The sequence below is a fragment of the Haemaphysalis longicornis genome, unplaced genomic scaffold, assembly GCF_048455015.1.
Source record: "Haemaphysalis longicornis isolate Haplotype H1 unplaced genomic scaffold, Haemaphysalis longicornis Haplotype H1 scaffold_3, whole genome shotgun sequence".
NCBI lineage: Eukaryota > Metazoa > Arthropoda > Arachnida > Ixodida > Ixodidae > Haemaphysalis > Haemaphysalis longicornis.
In genome coordinates, this window is record NW_027526335.1 from 91,232,930 (window position 1) to 91,256,252 (window position 23,323).

At 48.1% G+C, this 23,323-nt stretch overlaps 1 protein-coding gene across 5 annotated transcripts; it reads left to right on the plus strand.

Annotated features, from left to right (window-relative positions):
• Window positions 1-377: 377 nt before the first annotated feature.
• On the plus strand, window positions 378-22,833 carry Sap30 (SIN3-associated polypeptide 30). 5 transcript variants are annotated; one of them, XR_013323529.1, is made up of 9 exons: window positions 785-1,168; window positions 1,773-1,949; window positions 2,078-2,200; window positions 11,310-11,408; window positions 11,968-12,172; window positions 13,673-13,826; window positions 16,421-16,534; window positions 22,347-22,543; window positions 22,603-22,833. XR_013323529.1 is itself a non-coding variant. In XM_077703772.1 (5 exons), the coding sequence occupies exons 2-5, from the start codon at window positions 1,782-1,784 to the stop codon at window positions 12,088-12,090; spliced, it is 513 nt and encodes a 170-aa protein (XP_077559898.1). In that variant the 5' UTR covers window positions 378-693; window positions 1,773-1,781; the 3' UTR covers window positions 12,091-12,337. The 5 variants fall into 5 exon arrangements, 2 of the variants coding, with proteins under 2 accessions (XP_077559898.1, XP_077559897.1); XR_013323530.1 differs by lacking the exon at window positions 16,421-16,534; XR_013323531.1 differs by lacking the exon at window positions 13,673-13,826.
• The last annotated feature ends 490 nt before the right edge of the window (window positions 22,834-23,323 follow it).

Genomic DNA, 23,323 nt, shown 5'->3' on the forward strand with positions numbered 1-23,323 from the left:
TCTGAAGCAAAATTAAATGATGGCTGCGTTTGCCCACACGATACAAAATTCACAGAATTTGGAACGATCGTTTGCGAACTTGACTGTTGTGTTATTATTTTTAGTTATAGGCATCGCAAAAAAAATTAAAAAAGACACGTTGCAGTTAGTGCTTTTCACGAAGCGTGAGAATCTGGCTGAAACCATTTGCTTTGCCTTTCTGGGGTATCTGGGGTAAGAAATTTTAATGGTGTGGCGGGCGGCCAACGTTGGTGACGGCTGCTGCGGATGGCGCCGGCCGGCGCGTCGGCAGCAGTCGTCGGCAGCCAACAACGGCGTTGGATCGGCAAACCGTGACGTCATAGCCCCGCTATGGCTCCATCCAATCAACGCCGAGAGCTGTTTTCTACGGCTGTCTGCTTTTTGCTTACATGTTGTTGCTGCCTCTTGCTTTCCTATTCCCCGGCTTTCAGCGTGCATCTCTCACCGCGTACCTTGCCTGAGCCGCCGATCAACTCTGGCGCTACTCCTAGAGTCGCATACGCCGGCAAGTCTTCGAGCGGCGCATGACGCTGACTGTAAACAAAGTATAGAGATCGCCACCAGCTCTTCCTCACAGAGCGGGTCAGAGCCGTGCACGGGCTCATTTTCCGGTCCATTTGTTCGCCTTCGTTGTCCTGACAAGAGCGACGGGATAGCGGTCTCGCCATCGAGGTAAGAGTCGTCGTAATGCTGCGCTCCGCCGACTTTTTGGCAGAGCAGTGCGTTGTTGCCGCCGATCGACGCACATGTCAGCCAATGCAGCAGCGAGCCCGCGAGTGCCACGATTTGGCGCCAACTGCGCTGGAACGTGAGCTCGAGCAGCTTCCACTGCTCGTCCCTGCAACAGTCGCGATCGACCTGGCCGCTTGCCGCTGCCGTGTGGTGTCCGCTGGTTAGGCCTACATTTCGAGCGACGTCGCCCTTTCGTGTACGCGCCGTGCCCCCTCCGACGCCTTGAAGGATGCCCCCGCTTGGCATGCGTGGCCGCAACGGCGGAAAGGCGCGCTCGCTTTTGTTTCGCTCGACTTCGATCGCGAAGATCTCGTCCGCTTTGCGGTCGCGGAGACTGGGCATGGTTCGCGCTGCCAAGGCTGCTCGGAAGGCTGCTGCGGCGACTGCTCCGAAGGCTCCTTCGGCACGCACTTCGGTACGCACCGTCCCGTCCAGCCGCCGCCAGGCCATTTTTCTTCTTGCTGGCCCACGGCGACCCAGTTTCGTGCCGGCTTGCCCGACGTGTGGTTCCATAGCTTTGAACAGCTGATCGTGCAGCGGACTACTCGGGTATCCAGCTCACACCAGCGCTTGCTCCGATTGTCATCGCAACTGCGCCTTCACTAATTTCCCGTTAGTTTTGGTTCGCGATACAATTTCAATCGCTCTACTATTTTGCACCGGTTTAAACTTGGCTTGCCAGCCTGGTGCTTTTGTGAGCCGTGCTGTTGCGTGCTTCTCTGATCGCATGAGTTTACGCTTTCCGTAAAATATTGAATGTAGTGGCATTCGCCGTAACTGGACGCGAATACCTCGTTTTTTTGTTTGTTTTGTTTTTTTAAATTAGTGCCCTCGCGTTTCACGATTTGGTTTCGTCGGTCTCGTAGACTTCGGCAAGCGTCTGAGGGCCGTTGACACGAGATTCCAGCTGTTGGGCGGTTGCGTGCGCCGCTGTAGACGCTGCCGATCACGCTCTGCTTTGCGACCCGCACAAGTGGTGGTTGTCCTCACTCGGCCTTCCCACTTTCCTCCCCCTACAGGAAGGCCCGATGAACGGATTTAGCACGGAAGAGGAAACGCAGAGCGGCCACAACCAGATCTGCTGCCTGCTGGACGACACCGACCGGTGCACGCGGCCGGCCGGAAATGCCAGCTACAGTAAGCGCATCCAGAAGACCGTGGCCCAGCGCAAGCTCAAGCTCAACATTGACCCCAGCGTAAGACTTGATTCTTTTTTTCATCCCCAGCCTGCATTTGGCGTACCCTAGGTTCCCACATTGACCCGTCGTTGCGGGTGTCTGGTGCAACGTAACGTGATTGCAGCTGTGGTGTGTGCAAATTGCAGGCAAGGCACATCTACATCTGCGACTACCACAAGGGTGTCATCCAGAGCGTGCGTACCAAGCGGAAGCGCAAGGACAGCGAGGATGACAACGGCTCGAACGAACAAGAGATGGACATTCCCGAGGTATGACCTAGTGCTGGTCTGGGTGGTACGAATAGGACTTAAACCTACCTTGTCCTTAAGCCGCACCGGTCATTTGGCCAGCCAGCGTGCATGATGGCAGCTGGAGTGATAGAGCTCGCTCACCCTGCGTAGCTATGATGTAGGTCTGCCTAATACGCTTCCGCTTTTTTTTTTTCCATTGCGGTAGCCCTTTCTGTGTGTTGTCAATGGGCAGTATGTAGGCAGTCAATAGGGGGAAAAGGAAGAACGAGTGTAACATGTAAGGTTTTGTCTCGGCTATAAAAAGTGGTATTGTCTGGAAGTGGAGGGTAGGTCGATGTGGAGGGGACATTTATTCAGAAAAGGGGCGAGGAATATCCTCCCACTCTTCGCTTTACTATGTAGTGTTCTGTCAACGCATCGCTGCCTCCTTATCTACAATTTCTGTGGGCGTTAGATTTTGCCTGTTAGAAAGATGCTGAAGACAGCTAGCAAGTTTGCTTTGGACAGCACTCCAGCTCTCCTGCAGCCCTCTCGGGCATTTACTCGGCCACAAAGGATGCCTGGATTGTATAGATGTCTTAAATTAAGCCACGCATTTCCCTTTTTTATTTCCCTCACAGCAATTTTATCTTGTTAACTGGCCGCTGTTCATGTCATAATAGACCCAGAAGTGAGTGAGGTAGCGGTGTGGTCTAGCTATATGGCGGCACTGGAATGCCGGACTGCAGTGCGTGGTGTTGTCTGTGTTATCATTGTGGGCTTCTGAACTCTCACGTCCCTTGATGCTCGAAACCACAAAGCTAAAGTTTTCTTGGTAAGGGGTCTGTTGTAAAGTTTGACACTTTGTTGAATACGAGAATTAGTGAGAAAAGCGCAATTCAGGGGTGCTTCTTCCCTTGCAACATCCACCGTGCTGATATGCTGGTGTCGACTGTTACAGCACTGTGGCACGTCAAGAGGGCTAATTTAGCTGATTCCTAGCTCGTTTAACTTGCACAGCCGATGCATGGACAAGCACGAACCCATTATTGTCCACAAAATGTGTGAAAATCAATATTTGGAGGCTGTGATACCAAAAAGACACTTGGATATCAGTGTCGCGTCTCTGTGGTAACTGGGGCAGCCAGCTACAGAATAACTAGTGATCTGGATTTGAGCTAAATCATCATAGTATGAATGATGGCAACTGAACTGTGCAGTGCAGCCTAGAGCACTGCACGGGCCTGATTTTAATGCCCGAGCCCGGCCCGAGCCCGCTTCACGAAGCCCGAGCCCAACCCGGGCCCGTAACACCTAGCCTGAGCCCGGTCCGGGCCCGGGCATTCATAAGGGAGCCTGGCCCGAGCCCGGCCCGGGCCCGCCATCTCAAGCCCAGGCCCGGCCCGGTAATTTATTTTTTGGCCTAGGGATGGCCCGCGCGTGTGACCAGGCCCGGTCTTGGTCTTGTTTGTTTATTATATTCCCGGCGATCAGACGGAGCATCTAGTCTGTACAAGCACGTCATGAACTGAAACGCAAAAAATAAGGGTTTAAAAGTGCACGTAGTTTAGCTTTCACCGTCTGCAGTTCACGCCACATCGGCGTAATAATAGCTCGTATTCTTGCACGAGAGACATCATCACCTTTGATTACCAGTCTCTTGGCAACTTCACGTGGTTGTCTAGGCCACAAGTTGGTATTGCTGAAATTTTTTGATCCGCATTCGAATCAACGAGTATGTACGCGCGTTGAAATACTTCACCTACAGTGGTTGTTAAGCGGTCGCGTTTCTTTGGCACACGAGTTTGATTCCCGGCCACGGCAGCCGCATTTTGATTGGTGCGACATCTAAAACACACGTGTACATACATAGACATAGGTGCAAAGCTCCAGGATATCTAAATTAATTCATTCCCCTCTTTGGCATTCCTTGTAATCGTATCTTCGGTATGTTATACACCAAAATATAAAATCTTGATGCACTACAAGAATTGTCATTAAAATTGCAATATAGTGACCATCAGATGTAGCAAAACATGTTTTTAAAACAATGCGTTCAAATAACAGCAAGAAGCGCGCAACAATAAACCAAGAATATTCATTTTGATGCTGTTTCCTACACTTCACGTCAGACCTATTAACAGCCGTGCCTATGGATTCAAGCCCGAGCCCGGCCCGGGCCCACGGCGTCGAGCCTGAGCCCAGCCCGGGCCCGCGGCATTGAGCCTGGGCCCGACCTGGGCCCGCCGATAATCAACTTTGGGCAGCCCGCGGGCCAGGTCGGGCCCGGGCTTTCGGGCCGGCCCGGGCCCGTGCAGTGCTCTAGTGCAGCCACCAACAGGACGTCGACAAACTCGCATCAGTGTCTCCTTAGTAAACACCTTTTTGACACAATTGAGTAGTTTGATTTCAAGCATAAGCAGCACATTCATGTTCACTTATCGCACCTTCACGCTTGCATCCTCAGATGCATTGTTCGCACAATGATCCACTTGAGCATGCATGAATGTTCCGGTACTTTTCTCCACCAACACTTGGGATAACCAAGCCAGCCGCACAGTGGATACCGGAGTCTCGTAAAAGACGGGCTCCGTTCTTCCCATTTCACACTTTGTTGCAGGAGGCGCTGGTTGCCAGCCAACTCGAAGTGAACTGACTTTAGGCAAAATAAGAATCCACAAGGGTTTTTATACAGTGAAAGCTCGTTAATTCGAACTTGAAGGGGACTGTAAAATTGTACGAATTAAGCAGAGGTCGAATTAGCGGGTGGGCGCTAAAATGAATGAACATCATTTTACGCAGCGCCACACTGCGTGGGCCGAACACAAAGCTACCTGTGTACTCGTTATCGCGAATTAGGCGCTACTAAACTACACAGCGACCGCAGTACAAAGAAAACCTGCAATGGCATGCACTGGAGCACTAGCACCGGTTGCGCATCGCCCGCTGCGGGAGCGAATTAGGCTGCCGCAGCGGCGTAGCGTGCCCGCTATGCTGTTGTTTTTTTGTTTTGCTGATTGGCGCCTCTAGTAAATTTTATTTGGTTTGGATTCGCAATGCATTGTTATCACTCTGGGCCGACTTATTGTGCGAGGAGTGATGGAAACCAGGGGATCATATTGCGAATTTACCGTTCTGGATACCGACGCCTTCGAATTAGCGGAAGTTTTCCCCAATGAAATGTACAGGGTTGTGCGAGGACCGGGGCGCCAGTTCGAATTAACCGAGTCTGAATTAACGAGCTTTCACTGTATTGCAGCAGGATGTTGCAGTATGGCCATAATTAAAGCAGTTGTGTACACAGTGCCATAGAGGGATCACAAAATGGAACAATCAAACAAGAGGGTATTGCACGGAAACTGAAACCACCGTGTTGACCTTTGGCCCCGCATGATATTGTTTCTAGGTCTCTCTTTCTTTGTTGTACTGAAACACGACACCATGTTAACTTCACTTGCGCCGAGGTGTATTGTTATGGTAAACGCAACATTATAAAAACTTCCACTCACTCAACGATACATTGTTGTAGTATTTGTTGCATGATGCACATCTTTTTGTTTTTGCTGTTCTTTACCTTGTTTTATAAATGCCGCATGTGACAGTGGTATTTTCATTGTTTGGTGAGCTAATCTATCAATCTTGACAAAAACTCTTATAACATCTGGATAGTCAGACCAACGTTTTTTTTTTTTTCTTTCTTTTTGATTTTTAAGAAGTGGAGCATGTGTTGTCGCTTCTTTTCTCTCATTCTTTTTTCCCTTTTGCCAGTCAGGTTTCTCTTATACCCCTGCTGCACTAACGTCTGAATGTCATTTGACTCAAATGCGAAGCTGTGCTGCTCCACTGGTGTTTTGAAATGCCATTTGAGCCAAATGAGCACCCAGAGAGACAGTTCGGGCTCTCAAATGCAATTTCTAGCACTCTCACGAACAGCGCTCCGAGTGAGCATAAAGAAACACATTACTGGCGTACTTAAAAAACAAACAAAATATTCTTACTTGTGGGACTTTGTTTGTTTACTTCTCCTAAATTGTGATAACAAGATGCAATAATTCCATACTCTCAGCACCAGTGCGAGCAAGCAACAAAGCAGCGTGGCCAGACAGCACAAAAAACCTTGATTGCGATTCAGAATTCATTAGCAAAAACCATGTCACAGCTTACGTTATTGCTTATGTGATATCATTCTAATGCCAAAGACTGCTCCGAATTTTGATTGTTGCATTGTTGTGTAAAAACATAACTCGGCAGCAGCAGCGCCACGCAGCACGGCGAGCGATTGTTAAAGGAGTACTGACACGAAATTTTTATGTTACGTTTTTTTTTCGCTGCTATGCGTGCCTACCAGCCCACTAATCATAGAATGACAGATTAGACGGTCGAGCGCAGCGTAAACATTCATTTACGGCGTCGTTTATTTGTGCCAGTTTCGGTTTCGACAAAAAAACGCAGAGCAGCCGCCATGACAGCATGTATCACATGGCGTCACCATTCTTGCCGTATCGCTGCCTCTCTGGAAGCGCGCGCGAGCGAGCGCACGCGCGCGCCCAGACCGGCCGAGGTTTTCGCCGTCCCCACAGGCCCGGGCAGCATGACGTCAGTCCCAAAACCATGACGTGTACACACTCCCGAGCAGCGCGCGCCAACCACAGCCAGCGCGTCGGCTTGGTCACGGGAGCCCCGACGTCGGTAGTTTGGGGCACGTAGCAGATGATGTCACGTCGGCCCGCTCTGGGCTTTCTCGTGCGGGCGAAGATTAATATGGATTTTAAATATGTTTCGCTGAACGGTTGCTGTTGAAACTTGCTGGGAGATATCTCCTGATAAAAAGGAAGCATTTTACTCAGCTTTGAAATTTCGTGTCAGTACTCCTTTAAAGCTTTCAAATGTAACTGAAATTGTAGTGGAGCACGGTGGATTCTTGATGGCATTCGAAGCCCCTCATTTTAGTCAAATGCCATTCGACTCGAATGACATTCGGCCGCAAGTGTAGCAGGGGTATTACATTGCCAAATGCAGTTGTGAGGCCCATTACGTCACACTAGATCAGAGCAAGGCTTACCTCTTGCTTGTTGGAGGAGGAGGAGGAAAAGCATTTATTGAGAATTTTAAACAGCCAAGGGGAGTGGTTCCCTCTTCACTAGAGCCCATATGCAGTCTGTACCGCCTGTGCTCTGTCCACCAGCTGAAGCTGGGTAGGCAGAGTGGGGCTGGACAGCAACGTCTCCCAGTGCTCTTGTTGAGTACTCGACAAAACGAGAGGAGGGGGCTCGGGGCTAAAGTCTGTGGACACCATGTGTGTCCCCATGCCTTGCTTAGGGCCAGCAGATCGGCACCACCGACAGGGCTGCCACCTTTAGTGCCACGGAGCGCGGCGAGTCTCGCGGGCTCTTGTGCAGGATATGACGTGCCCTCTCTTGCCGGGGAGACCCATATCTCCCACAACGGCGTCAAGTTCACGCGGGGGCTTCCTCCGCACACGGTCAAACCACACGGTCACACAAGGAACGTCACGTTCCTTTACCACGAGGATGGCTGAGTCTCCCCTTAGGAAATGGACCAAGCCGGCGACCTAGGATGGCTTAGCGAGCTCATGGGGACCCAGTCTCCCGTCCAAGCTCGGGACAGCCGCTCCCCCTGTACATAGTGTACATTTGATCTGCTGCGGAATAAAGTGCACTTCATCATTTCACCTCATCCTCATCACCAGCTCATCATTGGCACCTCCTGGTGAGTTGAGTGGACCCTCAGAGGCGTCCTCGCTTTGGTTCTCGCATTCTAGCTTGCTACCTGGGTAATACACCCTCCCTGTAGCCGCAAGCCCCACAAGTCGCACACCCCGATTATGTGACGGAGTGTACATCATCATCATCATCACCAGCCTATCTACGCCCCACAAGTGGCACACCCCGATTATGTGACAGTGCACATCATCATCATCATCACCAGCCTATCTATGCCCACTGCAGGGCAAAGGCCTCTCCCAGTAATCTCCAACTACCCCGTACTTACTTCTGTAGGAGTGTACTTCTGAGCAAAATTTACATTCAGCGTAGTAGCGATTCGGGTTCATTAAGGGAAGATGCGCTGGGTGTGGGAAGGTGCCAGATTGTGTAAGCCGTAAAGTAGTTCGTTGTTCCCTGGATAAGTCAGGGTGGGGCAGGGGTAGGGTCTGCCTCTCAAGGCGATAGTGCTGGATTATGTCTCTGAACATGAAAAGCGGGTGACTGCCCTCGTGCCGCTCCATATCCTGGGGGGTAAAAGTGCCGGTTTGTTGGTGGCCGTATTTGCCGCCCTCCATGGAAGTGTAAGCAGGCGTCCAGATGAGCTGGAGGGAACCAGTTGGGGAGTGCTTTAACGCATGCAGTGCAGCTTGGGACACCTGCCCCCACTGGTAATTCCGGTAGGCTTGTTGGGAATCAGTGACTACCTTCCAAGAACTTGATTGGGCGAGAGCCTAGGCGGTGGCTGCCTCTTCTGCTGCCATCATGCCTTGGGTCTGAGTGAGGCACATGCAAGCAGGCTGGTTTTGGTTGTAGCCGCTATGATAGCATACAGCTGCCCACGATGTCCGGAGGCGTCTGTGTAGATAACCGCAGGATCCTCGAAGAAGGTGGTGTTGAGCACCTGAGCATACTGACGTTTGTGGTGCCCAGCAAGTCTGGTGAAGGATGCGGTGACCCACTGCAGTTCTGCTCAATCGGAGCTTCTGCTTAGAAAAGTGGCCCTCTATCAGCTCATCTATCGTGTTGTGGAGCCCCATCCTAAGCAACCTCTCTATGGACTAATGATTTCCGGGCAAGGGAGAAATTCTTCCATTTCTAGGTTGAAAAATTTCCTGTTTTTAGCACTTTTCCCGGCAGGCTTCTCAATAATTCTCTCTTTACGGGGGACAAACCTTTACGTAGATTCCTGTTGTGTTTTGGGTGTTAGCCAGCGCCATCTGTCTACTTTACGTAGCCGTCTGGATGCAGACACAGTTGAGAGTTTCAGCGCGAACTGAATTCAGCTACATTTGCTGCTAAACGGCATGCTTACTTTGCATGCTAGCATTCTAAGTTAAGGCTGCCTGTATGAAAAAAAAAAACAAGACATTGTTGGGTAATAAGGCTTTTTATCGACTTCGATTCAGTATGCTTTACTAGCTCTTTCTTGTGAAATATTTTATCTCTATGCTCTTTCCTGTTTTATGAACTGGATTGGAAGCAATCTTCGTTGTTCGTGGCTTGCGGGAATACGACTGCGTATATTTGAACATAAATCCGACGAAGTATTCAGGGAACTTTTTAAAAGAATAGAAGTAATAACTGCTGCGAGGTCAGGTTTACTGACATTATTTTTCTTTTTCACTATATGACTCATAAAATTTCCTGCATCTAATAAAGATTCCCTTTCTCCCTTTTGGCCAAAATTACAGCCAAAAATCCCCTGAAATAGGGGAAATTCCCCACACAGAACATCACTGCCATGGACGCACTCATGGGAAGATCAATGGCCTGCTTAATCACTTTACTAATTATTGTATCAAGCATTTTTGTCCTCACTGAGAAGATAGAGGTGACGTAAGTGATTCCCAAGAGGACAAAAGCTTCAATCAGTCTAAGAGCATTGGCTTCCTTGAGGCCTTACTTCTTGATGGCAACCTGTCTGATCATGTGCATTATTTGACGCTGTGTTCGAGGCACTGCAGCTATACGTCACTCTTGGTGTTGGCTTGGAGCTGTAGGCCGAGGGTCTTGATGCTGTGGCTTGGAGTGATGGCATGGCCGCCAAGGAGGATTTGAACGTCTTCCTTGATGTGTTGTTTGGTGTGAGGGCGAACAAGAAGTTCTGATTCTTGAGGTGAACGCTGGAGGCCACAGGCTGTAGCATACTGGTATTCTACATTTGTAGCATGTGGGAGCGTGTCTTGGTTCTCTCCAAGAAACCCCATCCCCGCCTAAAGGGTAACATCATTGTCGTAAAAGGCGTAGCCGACATTGGGTATATCCGCCAATCTTTTAGAGAAGTTCAAGTGGGCCAGGTTGAATAGTAACGGAGAGAGCACATACCCCCGAGGGGTGCTGCAACACCAAGCTGGGTGGGTTCAAAAGGAACTGTACCAATTTGGAGTGCGGCCGTATGATCGGACAGCAAGTCTCTGATATATGCATAAGTGCGCTCCCCACAATCTGTGGCAAAAGGGGCAGTCAGTATGCTACCATGAGTAACGTTTGACGTCAAAGGCCCCCTTCAGGTTGGGGGCTGAAATTTCTTTAGGGGAATTTCTGGTGGCCTGTTTAAGTACTTATTTCTTTAGTTGAAGGATTATATCCTGTGTACAGAGGCTTTGCCTGAAGCCAAACATGGACATGGGCGTTTACTCTGTGTCGTTGATGTGTTTGTGTAGCCAGTTGATGATCTTTTTCATCACCTTTTCGACACAGGGCATAAGGGATATCGGTGTGAGGTTATTCACATGGGGGGATTTTCCAGGTTTCGGAATGAGTCGTACCTCTGCTGTTTTCCATGTTTGAGGCCCAGATTGAGTTGAGGTACTCCAGGCGGGAGGCGAGAGATTGTTTAAAAGTTTGCACGTGACGCTGTCAGGACCAGGGGTGCTGTTCTTTTTACTCTCGGCTATCGCTGCCTTGTGTTCAAGGAGAAGGATTAGCCAGTCTAGGGCGGCGTTGGGGTGCCCCAAGTAGTGATGCGGGGTACGTGGGTGGTCTGTCTGAAGGTACTTGTCTTTGAGAGCTTTCATGAGTGCCGGGGCATCACGCTCAGAGTTGTTCGGAGTGTGAAGTAAGTTGTGGTTGGTCTCGATCTTGCTCATTAGTGGTTCAGTCAGGCAACAGAGAAGTTGCCACATTTTTTTTTGGTTGACAGCGTGCCTTGAAAGCCATTGCAAAATTGAAGCCAATTTTCTCTATAGCGCCTTGGCGTGCTCCTTTGCTCTCTTGTTAAGTTTGTTGATGCATTGATTGTGTGTTGTTGGCAGTTAGTCTACTGCAGCTTGAGCTCATAGCCAGGTAAACATGCACAGTGCAAGCTTGTCGGGTTAGTCCTTCCTAGTTCTTACAACTTCGTGTGAACGGTGGACGTGAAAAGTGTGTCGCTGCACTTAGCATGAACTGAAGTGTGGTGTGCCCCCTGTGCATTGCTGCAGGTGGACCTGTTCCAGCTCCAGGTGAACACATTGCGGAGGTACAAGCGCCACTACAAGGTCCCCATGAGGCCTGGCCTCAATAAGGCTGAGCTTGCCGACGTGAGTGTGGAGAGGGGAGGCTGTTTCCTCTGGCTTTTGCTGCCAGGCAATCGTGTGGCTGGGTCATGAGCGGTGCCTGTGGTACCATCATGTGTCGTGTAGGCTAGGAATGACTCCTCTTTTACAAGGTGTGCAAGTGAATCAGCTCAGTGTTGCTACTGTGGCATAGAAAAGGCCTGCAAGGAAATGCATGCAGTTGTACATTTTTTGCTGCAAAATACACTTAACCAAGAATTGCTACCTTCATGGGCATTATGGAGCCATTGACGTGGTTACCTTTCTTGTTATTGTGAAAACCGATGCTGTTTTTGAAAGTGGCTATGCTTGGTTATCCTGAGAAATTTGCTTGTGGTCTTTGTTTTGAATCTGGCACGACTTGTGTAGTAAAAACGTCTGTCTCAGAACTCTTTGTTGGCCTTCTGGCAGTGTACTTCAAGCTGTAAGTACTCTGTGCAAACCAGCATGCAGCTTTGCAACCTTTCACTGCTAGCCCTGTTTCCTGGCTTTTCAAGGGTTATGCATAACTTTTTTTCTCTCTCCCTCCCTTGCTCTTGCGCAGACGCTGGCACGGCACTTCCGGACCATCCCGATTGCCGAGAAGGAGGCCATCACCTTTTTCATCTACATGGTCAAGAACAACAAGAACAAGCTGGACCAGAAGAACGGGGCCGATGCCAGCTGAGCCGGGTCTATCGGGTCTCTCTCCCCACTCCAAGCTCCGTTGGCGCCTGGTCAGCCCGGTGCTGGGTACCTTGAGCGATGCAGTCAGTTCTTTCCCATCCCCATCACCACTGTCACTTTCACCCTCTGTAAATATGCCATCTGACTGCTTGCTCGTGTACATAAGACGTGAATGAAGATATCTATATAAATATATCTACACCCCGAAAGCACCCATGTACATAAGAATAAAGAGAGGGTTGTTTATATTAGGGGAGTGACTGTCCTTTGTGCTGTGCAGGCTGTAATTACGTCCAGTACTGGAAAATCGGCATTTGGGCGAATTGGTACTGGTTGAACATCCTGGCGAGGCGGCACCAAAGGGCAATGCTCAGGTCATAAGATTGTGCTGTTCTGTCTACTTCCTGCCGTTCATCTTTTGTGCTGCCCTGTCAAGACATGCATTAAAGGGGCCATGCAGACAAACCACAAGTTTGGTTCATTCGAAAGATTGCCTCGTTGGAATCATACTGACCCCGCTTGTAACGTAAACTTCGCTCAAATAAGCTACAAAATTGGGGGAAAAAAGGGAATGGCCATGCGTCCCACCAGCCCATTTCTCGCAACAGAACCTGTGACGTCATTAGCCCTTCTGTGCGATTGGCTGAGGCCGGCAAACGCAAATTAGGCAGCGCTTGTAAGCTTGCTGAACGAGCTATTTGCGCTTAAATGTAGCGCACATTCTTTTTATAGCAGCAAGAATTGTGGGGTGAACAAATAAAGCTAGAAACGAACACGTAAACACTGAAGCAGTTAGTGTGGCACTTAGCCAGATGACACCGCTAACACAGCCGTCAGACGTGCTGGACTTGTCTAAAACAACACTGACAACTGACACAAGCGGCATGGTCACGTGACCATGTTTGTCAAGATGAACCGTAAAGTGGCAACCCCATGAAGCGTTTTGCTCGCGTCTGGCAGCCGTTGGCGTCTCCTGGTGGCGACGCCAAAAATGTTTAAGAGCACAATTTACCCCGCCAACATCTGCCAGATTGCTTTGTAGCTAAAAACTGCCTAGTTGGTCATATTGGCTCTTTGTTTTTTTGGATTTGGTCCTCTACAACGCCCGTTTCACGTCGCCGCTAGGAGATGCTAGCGGACGCCAGACTCGAGCGAAACGCTTCATGGGGTTGTCGCTTAATAAAAATATGGCAGGTGTGGAAATCCGGCCAAAAGCAAAGTGGGAACACTGGCACATCAACAGTATTGCAACGCCATCTATGAAAGTGGGCGATAAACAAGATAATCAAATGGCGCCTGTGAGATGGGCGCAGCTCTGGTCAGCAGGCTATTTAAGGTGCAGCTCTTAATACGTCATTGGCAGTGTTACGAAAGCACACGATTTAGCCGGAGAATTGAAATTCAGTGAAGAAAGCATCGTTTGCTGCCGAACAAGCCCTTAGGGCCCTATAGAACACAAAATCTTTCGAATAAAACGAACTTGTATTTTGTCTGCATGACCCCCTTAAATACGTGGAGCAGTGAGCTGTGCCTACCCCCGGCAACGGGCCCTTTCTCCAAATGCGAGTGTTTCTGCTTTGCAGATAACCTCAAGGGAGCGCAGCTGGGTGGATACATTGGCCCCGGCCAGTGTGGCTGTCGGCAATCCTGGCAGTTGCGGGCGTTTGACCCCGGGCTGCCCTGGTGAAGCCAGGCTTCACCGGCAAAGGAGAAAAAAGCAGCACCAGCGGCCCACAGGTCCTTAAACATTGCTTTCTGTGTGCTGCTTCTGTGAGTGGTTGCTTGTTGTGGGCGGGGGTTCTGTTGAAACCTTCTCCATTCACACTCGCCGTCAATTTTTTACAATGCCTTCTTTCTGGACCTGTGGAATCTTGCGCATTTGGGGGGCTAAAATAGATTCGGTTATTTACATGAGTTCGAGGTTGTCCTGGTAGGTGGCGTCTTGTTTGGGCCTGCTTAATCGGTTGCCTTTTTATCCACTGACTGCAGGCAAAGCAAGGGTAACTGCTTTGCCATTCCATTGAAATCGTGCCAGGAGTGCTGACAGTGTGTGTATAAATGGGCCAGTGTGGATAAGAATACTGGACCTGCACCCATTTCACTACTGCTGGTAGCATTAGTGGGGCACTTAGCATTAGCTTTGATGTGTGCACACCTCCGTCCCAAACGAAAAGCAGCCCTGCTTTCCACTCCGGTCCTCGTGCTAGTGAAGAAGGTGAAGCTGAGCAACTCCATTGACGAATCGGGAAAGTTGGTTGGGGCCCTCTGGAAGTGCAGGTTGTGACGCTGGGCGTAGGTGGGGGCTAGTGTTGCCACCCCTTTGCAGGTTTTCTGTCTGACAGTTGGAGCCCAGCAGGTCGTGGCATCCCACATTGTCTGGTGCCCATCGCGATGGTAATCAGGCCTGTAGAGGAATCGGACATCGAAGGATCAGATAAAAAAATCTCACTGTCCCCATTACCTTCGTCCACTACCCATTCCCTTGAAGCCCAACCTTTCCTGCCACTTCCCAGGGGAGATCAGGGGAGTCTCCCCAGGCCTGATCTCCTGGCTGTGGTGATGCTTGAGTACCATCTCCCCTTTGCTTCCTTCTCCTTAAAAACATATTTCGAATTTTGTCCTGTTCATTCCTAGCATTCACGTTGCCTGTGATATGTATAGGGTACGTGTTCGGGCTGTTATTTTACGAAATGTTTAACTTCATGTTCCTTCTGCTGCTCATGGTAGCAGAAAGTAGGGATGAAATACAGTAAACCCTCATTGCAACGAGATCGCTTCATTTGATTTTTCACTTCCCCTGTTTTCCACGGTCCCAAGTGCAGTGCAGTTTCTTCAGTTTCTGCTGCTGCATCATTTGCCCACCTTGTATTTCTTTTGCTTGGTCGGTATTCACAAAACTGCCTCACTACACTGGGTGAAAGAGGAGGAGAGATGGCAAGTGTCCATGTAGAGCAAAGGTTAAATGGTAGCAAATGTGTTGTAGCCAGTTACAGTCGTTAACCGCATTATTGAAAAATGCCAGTGTGCATTTTTAAAAGGAGTTTACTGGCCGCGTGTGCTGCATTCGTTGCCTTGCTCGGCAATGTTTGGCCGTAAGCTTTAACCAACGCCTCTTGCATTTTTTCAATTCCATACGCATCAGTTCCAAGCGGCCAACCAAACCCTGTCCTTTTACTCCTGCCACTCCCCCCAATTGCTAACCTTCCGAGCGCTTTAGTCACGAGTGACGCATGGTGGAAAGCAGCAACATTGTCAGAACGTGCTCCGCCGCAGCGCTTAGTTTTCCAACGCTGGCCAGAGCACCGCTACTTTGGCAAATCAAACATCGGTTTCGTTGGCAACCAGGCACAGGCCGCTCTCAAATTCAGTTAGTCGGGTGATCTCGGTGAAGCTTGGGGCCCCACCTTGCAACACTGGGGCGAAGCAGGCATCCCACTCTATCCCATTGTGAAGCGGGCTATGTGTTAGGCATTAAAAAAATACAGGAGGCAATGCTTTAACAACCACCAAAATTGCCGACAGCTTGCTGGAAGCAAATTTCCACACGCCTGTCACCGGTCCCCAACTTTTTTTTTTATCTGTCACGAACCAAACATATGAACCAAGGCTTCAAGATTCTGTTGAGTGGCGTACATTCCTGTTTGGGTTTATTTTGTGTTAGGTCTAAAACTTGTAAAATATCGTGTCTGCTCATGGAGGACAGGATACTCGGGAGAGGCCTGGACATCATGTTTTGTGAAGCTGCCTCCTCAACGTTGGGATGTCTATGGAGTTCGCAACACTTTCTCATTCACTTCTCCGCCGCTACTCCAGGCATGCTGGGGCACGCAAACGCCTTAGAAACTGGCTGACGTCGCGAAATCTCTCTGAAGTCAGCTATATCCGCCTTCTCTGCCGCTACTTTCATCCAAAAATTAGATGATCGTACACGCAAATGTCGAAGGAACCAGCGGATGTGGCAAAATCTGACGGAAGTCTCAGTAATAGCAATGCTCCACGGACATCCTCCATGATCTAACTACCATCATATTTTCACAATGCATGAGGGATACCAAGAACCTTTCCTGAGTATTCTTTCCTCCATGTGGCTGCTTCAGTTATCTGGGAAGAGAAGGCCCGCAACCTACCAAGCTGTGGGCATCAATGTGTCAGTAACTGAGGATGTTTTCTCTTGCCCACGCGCTCCCAAAATCGATAGCGTGAGACAGCTGAGGGCTCCTATGTGTTTTACTCTGTCAAGATGCATTGGCAGGCAGTGTGGCTAAGCGACATGACACCTGTGCCTATCGCTCTAGCTTCCGTGAAGGCTGAACGCTTGCTTTGTCATGCAGCCCGAGACGACTGCCTCCAACACTGACCGCCAAGCGATGCGTCCTCGGCAGTTGCGCCCATGCACTGCCCAGTGTTGCTCCTCCTGCCTGCATTCTTGGGAAAAGAAATGCAAGGTTTGTGCAGCTACCACAGTGATACCATGTGACTGTAATTTGCACAGGAGGACCACTGGTACTAAGCTGCTTGGAACTTTGCAAGTTCCAAAGCAGTCTTCAAGCTTTATGAGAGCAAATGTCCAAACTTTTTCTAGAGAACACTACCGGAAGCACGTAGCACCACCTGTTGATGAGATGAAGAAGTGACTGATAGTTTGTAAGTGCTTTAGGCGTAAGGGCACAGTTGTTACAAACGCCCGCCTTGCCAATGCTGCATGCATTAAAAGTTTTCAGCTGGTGATAGTTGGACGCTCTGAGCGTGAAAATTGCGTATCACTTGCCCTCTCGAATAGCAGATTTTTTCAGGGGTTGTAGGCTGACCATATTCTGTCAGGTCCATTTTGGTATAGGCAGGTGGCACAAAAAAGCAGGCTCAGGATTGGAAAACTTGGTCAGGTGAGTGTGTTCTGAATTTTGTTGCTTTGGGACGACAACTGGGAACTTAGCAATTCAAAGTATGTCTTATTGGTATGGGGTTTTGAGCAACTGTGCAGTGCAACACTTGTGATCCTCTGGAAGACTATGGGAAGTGGGCTTTGAGGTCCTTGTACAAACCCCCGACTCCTCATGCTTTGCCAAGATTATTGCATCACACAACAGTGTAAGGCGAAGTAGCCACTGTGAATGATGAGGACAGAGGAAAGAAACCTGTGACACGAGCGCAGTCAACTAAGGTGTTTATTGCAAAGGCAGCAATGTACGCTTACAAGATACTGAAGGCTGTGAAAGGGGGAAACTAACAATGGGCTGGGTGTTGAGCTAGGCCAGGCGAAAATGGGGTGCCTATATCTACATGCACGAGTTGAAAGGTGCAAGTTCTTCTCTTTCGTAGATAAGGTAAATGCATAAGCAAGAGTTATCTTGGACAAAGAACTTGTACCTTGCAGCGCATGCACACTGGAATAGGCTTGCCGTTTCTGGCCTTTTGTCACCTGGTCCGACTCGCCCCACCCACCCATTGTTAAATTTCCCCTTTTTCACCTTTCGGTGTTAACACTGGCGGCCCTGGTGGTGACAGTTGATGCCATCACATAAAAGTTGCTCTAGCACATAAAGAATAGAACCAAAACTGTTAGTTTAGTTTATTGGGGAATTGTTCTTCAATGGCGCCTATTGCAATAGATGTCACTGTTTCATTTTAGTGGAGCTGCACGCTACAAAGAAGCTCCGGTGAAGGTTGATTTCTTTGTGAGGTTTAAAGTGCCACTGCTACACAGGTGATAAGGGGCGCCGTAGTGGAGGGCTCCGGATTAGTTTTGACCACCTGGGGATCTTTAATGCGTGCCGAAATCTCGTGTACGCACGGGCGTGTTTGCTTTTTGCCTACATCAGAAAAGCGGCCGCCACGGCCTCCGGTGAAGGCGAAATTACAACATTGAGGCCTTTCTGAAAAAAAATGGTGGTCCTAGTTTTATTCCCAAGCTTGTAATTCTAGAAATACGGGCACTACGAAGGTCATTTTTTGTTTGTAGGTTCATAAGGTCACAAAGTTTATGAAAATATGCGAAGGAGATGTATCTGTTCCAACATAATTTTTTTAAATTGCCAGATTGTCCTAATTAATGCCTCAAATAATTGTCAGTACTTGCACTTCCAGATTTTTTGTGTGTGTGTGTGTGTGTGTGTGTGTGGGCTTATGGGGCCCTAAAATTAAAAAAAAAAACAAGCAACATTGTTTTGCTTGAAATAAAAAAAAAATCAGGGCTGAAAGGGCTAAGTAATATTTGTCATCTTTGCAATGCATACCTTTGTTGACAGTTAGTGCTCGTGCTGTGTGCTTCCTCCCCTTATTATTCAGACTTTTTTTTTAAGTCGTGGGCCAACTAGCCCAATATCGTCCTCTGCGGCACAGCAGCTGCTATGATACAAGGAGAGGAAACACTAGGCGCTGTACAGCAACCTTAAGACAGGCATTTCCTCACATGGCTTCACAGAAGAAAAAATCTTTACCATTCCTTCCTAAAAAAGTTGAGAGAAGCGCAAAAGCTAAAAGTGTGTCCACTCGGTCATGAAACCTTCGGAGACCCAAATAGCAAACAAAGAACAAGCCCACGAGATGATTTTTTGTACACTAAGTAAGCGCATCTATGAACCATCTTAAATGTAAACCGATACGTGGTTTATGAGATAAAGATATACTGCTGTACCTCTCCTCCATAATTGATGCATGTATATTGTCCTATCTAGAACCGTTCCTTTTTCACGATTTTCAGGTAACCCGGTTTCATGCACACGCCTGTGTCCAGAGATCTTATCAAAGCCTTTAATTCGGCCAACCGGTTTGTGGGGAAATGCATTAGTTCGTTGACGAACGCCATCACTCCCACTAAGAAAGCTCTTGCTTTAAAAAAAAGGTTCTGCACCATCAAGGAAGCACTGTTCCCACGTTCCCAGAGTGTGACATGCCTTCCCATGCCAGATATCCACATTGGCCACCAGGGTTACCTATAGTGCACACGTTTTTCTAAGTTGTTAAAACCTTAGTGACATGCAATTGCAAATACTTTGCCAGTCAATAGCTACTTCGCTTTAGCATATGTGGGTGCTATAAAAAAAAAACTTGGTGCAATAATCTGAAGTGAAAAGCCTTGCCCTTTGTTCAGTGAACTATGCATTACCTGGTCCGTGCATTCCACATCATATTTTATTAGGGTTTCTGTAAAAGCAGTTTTTTTTTTTTTTCCCTCCTGTATGTTGCTGCACCCAGCCCCCCCCATTTGGATTTACTCTTGTAAATACCACCTGTGGCATCATGAAGGACGAAGTGGAACAGACGTTCGTGTACATAGTGCAAAAGCAGTGGACATGAGGGGTGCCTATGTGTTCCTATCACCTTGTCATATCCCCTGGGTGCCTACGTGTTCTTATGCGCCTTGTACCATTTTTGTAGCACAGGCTGCAAGAGTAGGGGTGACACACATGCCAGCTGCTTGATTGAGTTCAAGGACAGGCCAGTTGTGCTGAACAGTGCTTTCAAAAATTGGGCCCATCTCCCCGCGAGGGGGACTCGAGTAAATGCGTCGCATAGGGGGTTAGTGTATTGCGTTAACGTTTAGTGTTTGGGGAGTTGGTGGTAGTGAATGCGTTGTATCAGCAGCTTCTTGACGTAGTTTGAATGAGTCAAGGGTATAAGGCGCGTTCGTAGCCTCCCATTCTGTGTCGGCTTTGTGGCGCAGTGGGTAGAGCACCATGTACATTGCGTTCCGCCCGCAGGGTCGAGGGATCGAAACCAGGCGCCGGATAGTATTTTTTTTTTATATAGTGTAGGGGGAGGGGTGCGGACTACGACTGCGGACGTCAACGCGGGTGACATCGTGAGTTACTGAAATGCTCTGCATTTAATACATTTTTGTGTTACAGGCGCCCATGCAATGTGCGTTTGTTTTGGTCAAGGCTGAGTGAAAAAGGTATTGCTAAGGTTGCAATAAAGCTTGTACCTGACCACGACCAACATTCATCTGAGGTAGACAAGTCCACAAGTGTCATTCGATGATAAAAAGCTGAAGAAGTATTTCCCACGTTTACTTTTGCAAATGTGAGGTGAGGTGAATAAACTTTCCCATGGTAAATAAACTTTCCCAAACATGAGGTTACATCCTCAAAATGCCAGCTGAATTTGCTGCAGCTCATAGATACGATGGACAGCTTTCAATACCTTTCATATGCCTACCTTGCGGAATTCCTGCCATCTTTCATAATGTATCATCATTGCATTCCTGCGTTGCGGAGCAAAGTTTCTGCTATTAGACAGCCTCTTCCAAGCATTCTCGGCAGTGGCATATCCAAAAGAGGCAGTGGGAGTCACTGCCTCCCCCCTCCCAACCCCTTCAAAACTCGCTATAACAGCTATTCAGGTGGTTGCAGCTATTTTGCACCATTTTCTAATGAATGCAAAAAGACCAAATTACACGCCCAAATTTATAACATTGTAATGCTACTTGCAGCCATTTTCCTTTCCCTCTGCGTGCTCACCGCACATTTCTGCAATTTGAAGCATTCATTGCGCTGATGGATGCCTCTATTGCCTCTGCCATATCAGATGACAGTGAGACAATGCACAAAACTAATGAAATTCAACCATGGTGCATGTCTCCCTCCTCGCGTAAAAAAAAAAGGGGGGTGAAATGAGGCTAATATGCAATGCTGCAAGCACCTGGCTGCGTCTTTTCTTTTTTTAAACCCCATGAAAGATGGTGTCATCATTAATCCTTTAAAATAGCAGGATGAGCAAAAAGCAAAACTCCTTCAATGATTGGTGAGGCCTCAATGTTGTAGTCCTGAAATAGCGCATTTTTGACAAATCTGTTTGTAGCACTGCGTACTGGTTTGCAGCATCGTGGGTTTTGACGCTAACAGGCTGGGTTTGAGCACCAGCAATCCAAATACTTCTTGCACAGATTCAATGTTTGTTTTCCCCTGCAAAATGTTCCCTTGGGCTGATTCCATGCATTCTTTTAGAAAATAAGCGTGGCTAGGTATCTTCAAGGTCAGTTTAGTGGAAAGCAGGTTGTAGCCTACCGACACGTTTAATTAGTTGTGTTCTAGTATGGTGTTCTAGTATGACACCAGAAAGAGGTGCACACAGGTTGCGTTTAGGTGGAAACACTTGTAAAATACATAGCCAGTGCATCTGTAGCTTCTGTTGCATGAACAATGACACAAGGGAAAAAGAAGTTAGTGTTCTCTTGCTAACAATAACTCTAGTATGCTCTTCTTTCACAATATTCCTGTGGGAGATGTTTACCCAAACAGTGCTTGATGACATGCTGTGTGCCCCATGCCACTGGAGGGTGCTTCAAGTGCACAAAATTGATTTGGGATTATAAGCTAAGTGCAGTACTGCTCACCCCCTAGTCTTGCATCATTAAGCCTGCGCTGTACCCAAGCACTGCTGAAAAACAAACTATTCCCTTTCAGCATTTGTTAGTGCTCTAAAAATCATCATTGTGGCTTCAGGTTGCCAGTATTTTAACGGTAAAAGCGTTCACAAGTACGTGGAAATTTTTGACACTGGTGTAAAAGCAGCTTGGCCAACAATACAGTTTCATGAATAAAATGTACCACCCATGCAGCAGCAAATGTTATTAACGCAAAAAATTCCAAAAAGGTAAAGACTAGTATCACTGCCCCACATATTTTTGTATGCTACAATTTGTGGCTTCACAAATGTCAAATAGATAAATCAAATTGATGAAGTTTGTTCTCTTTTTTTTGATACGGAATACAAAGTTAGGAACCTCTAAATGTAAAACAAATGCACATGGTAACTTCTGAAATAAGTTCATTCACTAGCACTGGTAGTGAGCTCATTTAGTTATGGTTTTAGTCAAATGTTTTGCCTGTTACATGTAAGATTTGTATTAGTAAGTGCGAGAACTATGGTTCCTTTTTCTGTCAAGTCTACATATGCGACAACCAACAGGAAAAGTGCAAAATTGCTGGCGAAATTACTTGTGCGGCTGGCCTGGCCATCAAACAGCTCTACTAATAGCCGAGCTGAAGTATTATGCTGGTATTTTCTACGTATCCTTCTATGGTGCAGCATTATACTCCAACTTGGTTAGCTTTTAGGCATTCCCTCTGCGTATTTTGCTGTCAAGTCACCCAAAAATGTAGATATCTAAGAGCCTTTGGTGTCTCTTTATTATTTGACAACATGGTGTAATTACATCACTGTCGTGCGAAGAGCTCAAACAAATAACTTGGCAGTTCTTTGGTGGCATAACAAAGCCAAAGGGGAGAGTTGTGACTGCCAGCGTGGCTTTTGCAGTGCTGCTGTAAAGTAACCTCAGAAAAACGGCACTGGCCTTCGCTCCCCCCTGCTTCACCTCCCCGGAGGCCCACGCTGGAAGCTATGGCGGCTCCCAGAACCAGCTTGGTGAAAAAGAAGTCCACAGACTTGGAACATGGGGAGCACGTGAACCTCATCCGAAATTTGCTCATGTCTCCTGTGTAACAAGCCACGCCGTGAGTAGTCTGGGCTTCTGCTGCGACACGCTGGAATTTAGTTGTGTTGCACTTCTCAGGAGCGGCTGCAACTGCATTCGGCCTGTGTCAACCAGCTGCCGACGGCTTCGAGACGGCACCGCACTTGAAGCGCCTTCTCTTCAACAGCCTGTTTCGGGTGACTCACTGGAAGAGCCCCCATGCTTCAATACTGTGGGGAGTCATCAGCTTCCAGAGCCTATTCAAGGACTTTGACAACTCGGTTTAGTACCAAATTTCAAAGTTCAATAAACCATGCTTGTTGCATTCAATTGGTACTGGCCTGTTCTGTCGTGGAGTCTGCGTTAGCTCTACCCCGTATTTTTCCCAGTTTGTTTCGTTGTTAATTCGGGGCTTCTCTTCATTCTCTTTGCTGCCGTCAGCGAAAGCTGGCCATTGCTTGTTGCTGTAAATAAAGGACTTGTTCTCCTGTAGGAAAATCAGAATGGTGACATTTGTCCAATATTGCCTTACCTAATTTGCATGAAGGGTAACTGAACACCCTCGGTTTCTTGTAGGGTGTGAAATGGGGTTCTAAATTATTAGGCCCATACATGCACGTTTTCACAACATCCCCCTTCGTGGAAAATGTTTAAGCACACCCCCATAGTTACTAATTTCGAAGCATTACAGCCCCCTTTGCACCTGGTTAAAATTATCGTTATGCTACTGACAGCTGTTACGCGACAATTATACAGAACATCAATCACTGTTAGTCCCATAGTGGAACCGTGGAGTAAGAAAGCTTTCTTTAGCTGTCTG

Excerpts from the sequence above, each read along its gene's own strand:
- Sap30 (XM_077703771.1), top strand. The coding sequence starts at position 983 with ATGCCCCCGCTTGGCATGCGTGGCCGCAACGGCGGAAAGGCGCGCTCG. Across the intron at positions 2,201-11,309 it reads AAGAGATGGACATTCCCGAG|GTGGACCTGTTCCAGCTCCA; the intron begins GTATGACCTAGT and ends GCATTGCTGCAG. Across the intron at positions 11,409-11,967 it reads ATAAGGCTGAGCTTGCCGAC|ACGCTGGCACGGCACTTCCG; the intron begins GTGAGTGTGGAG and ends GCTCTTGCGCAG.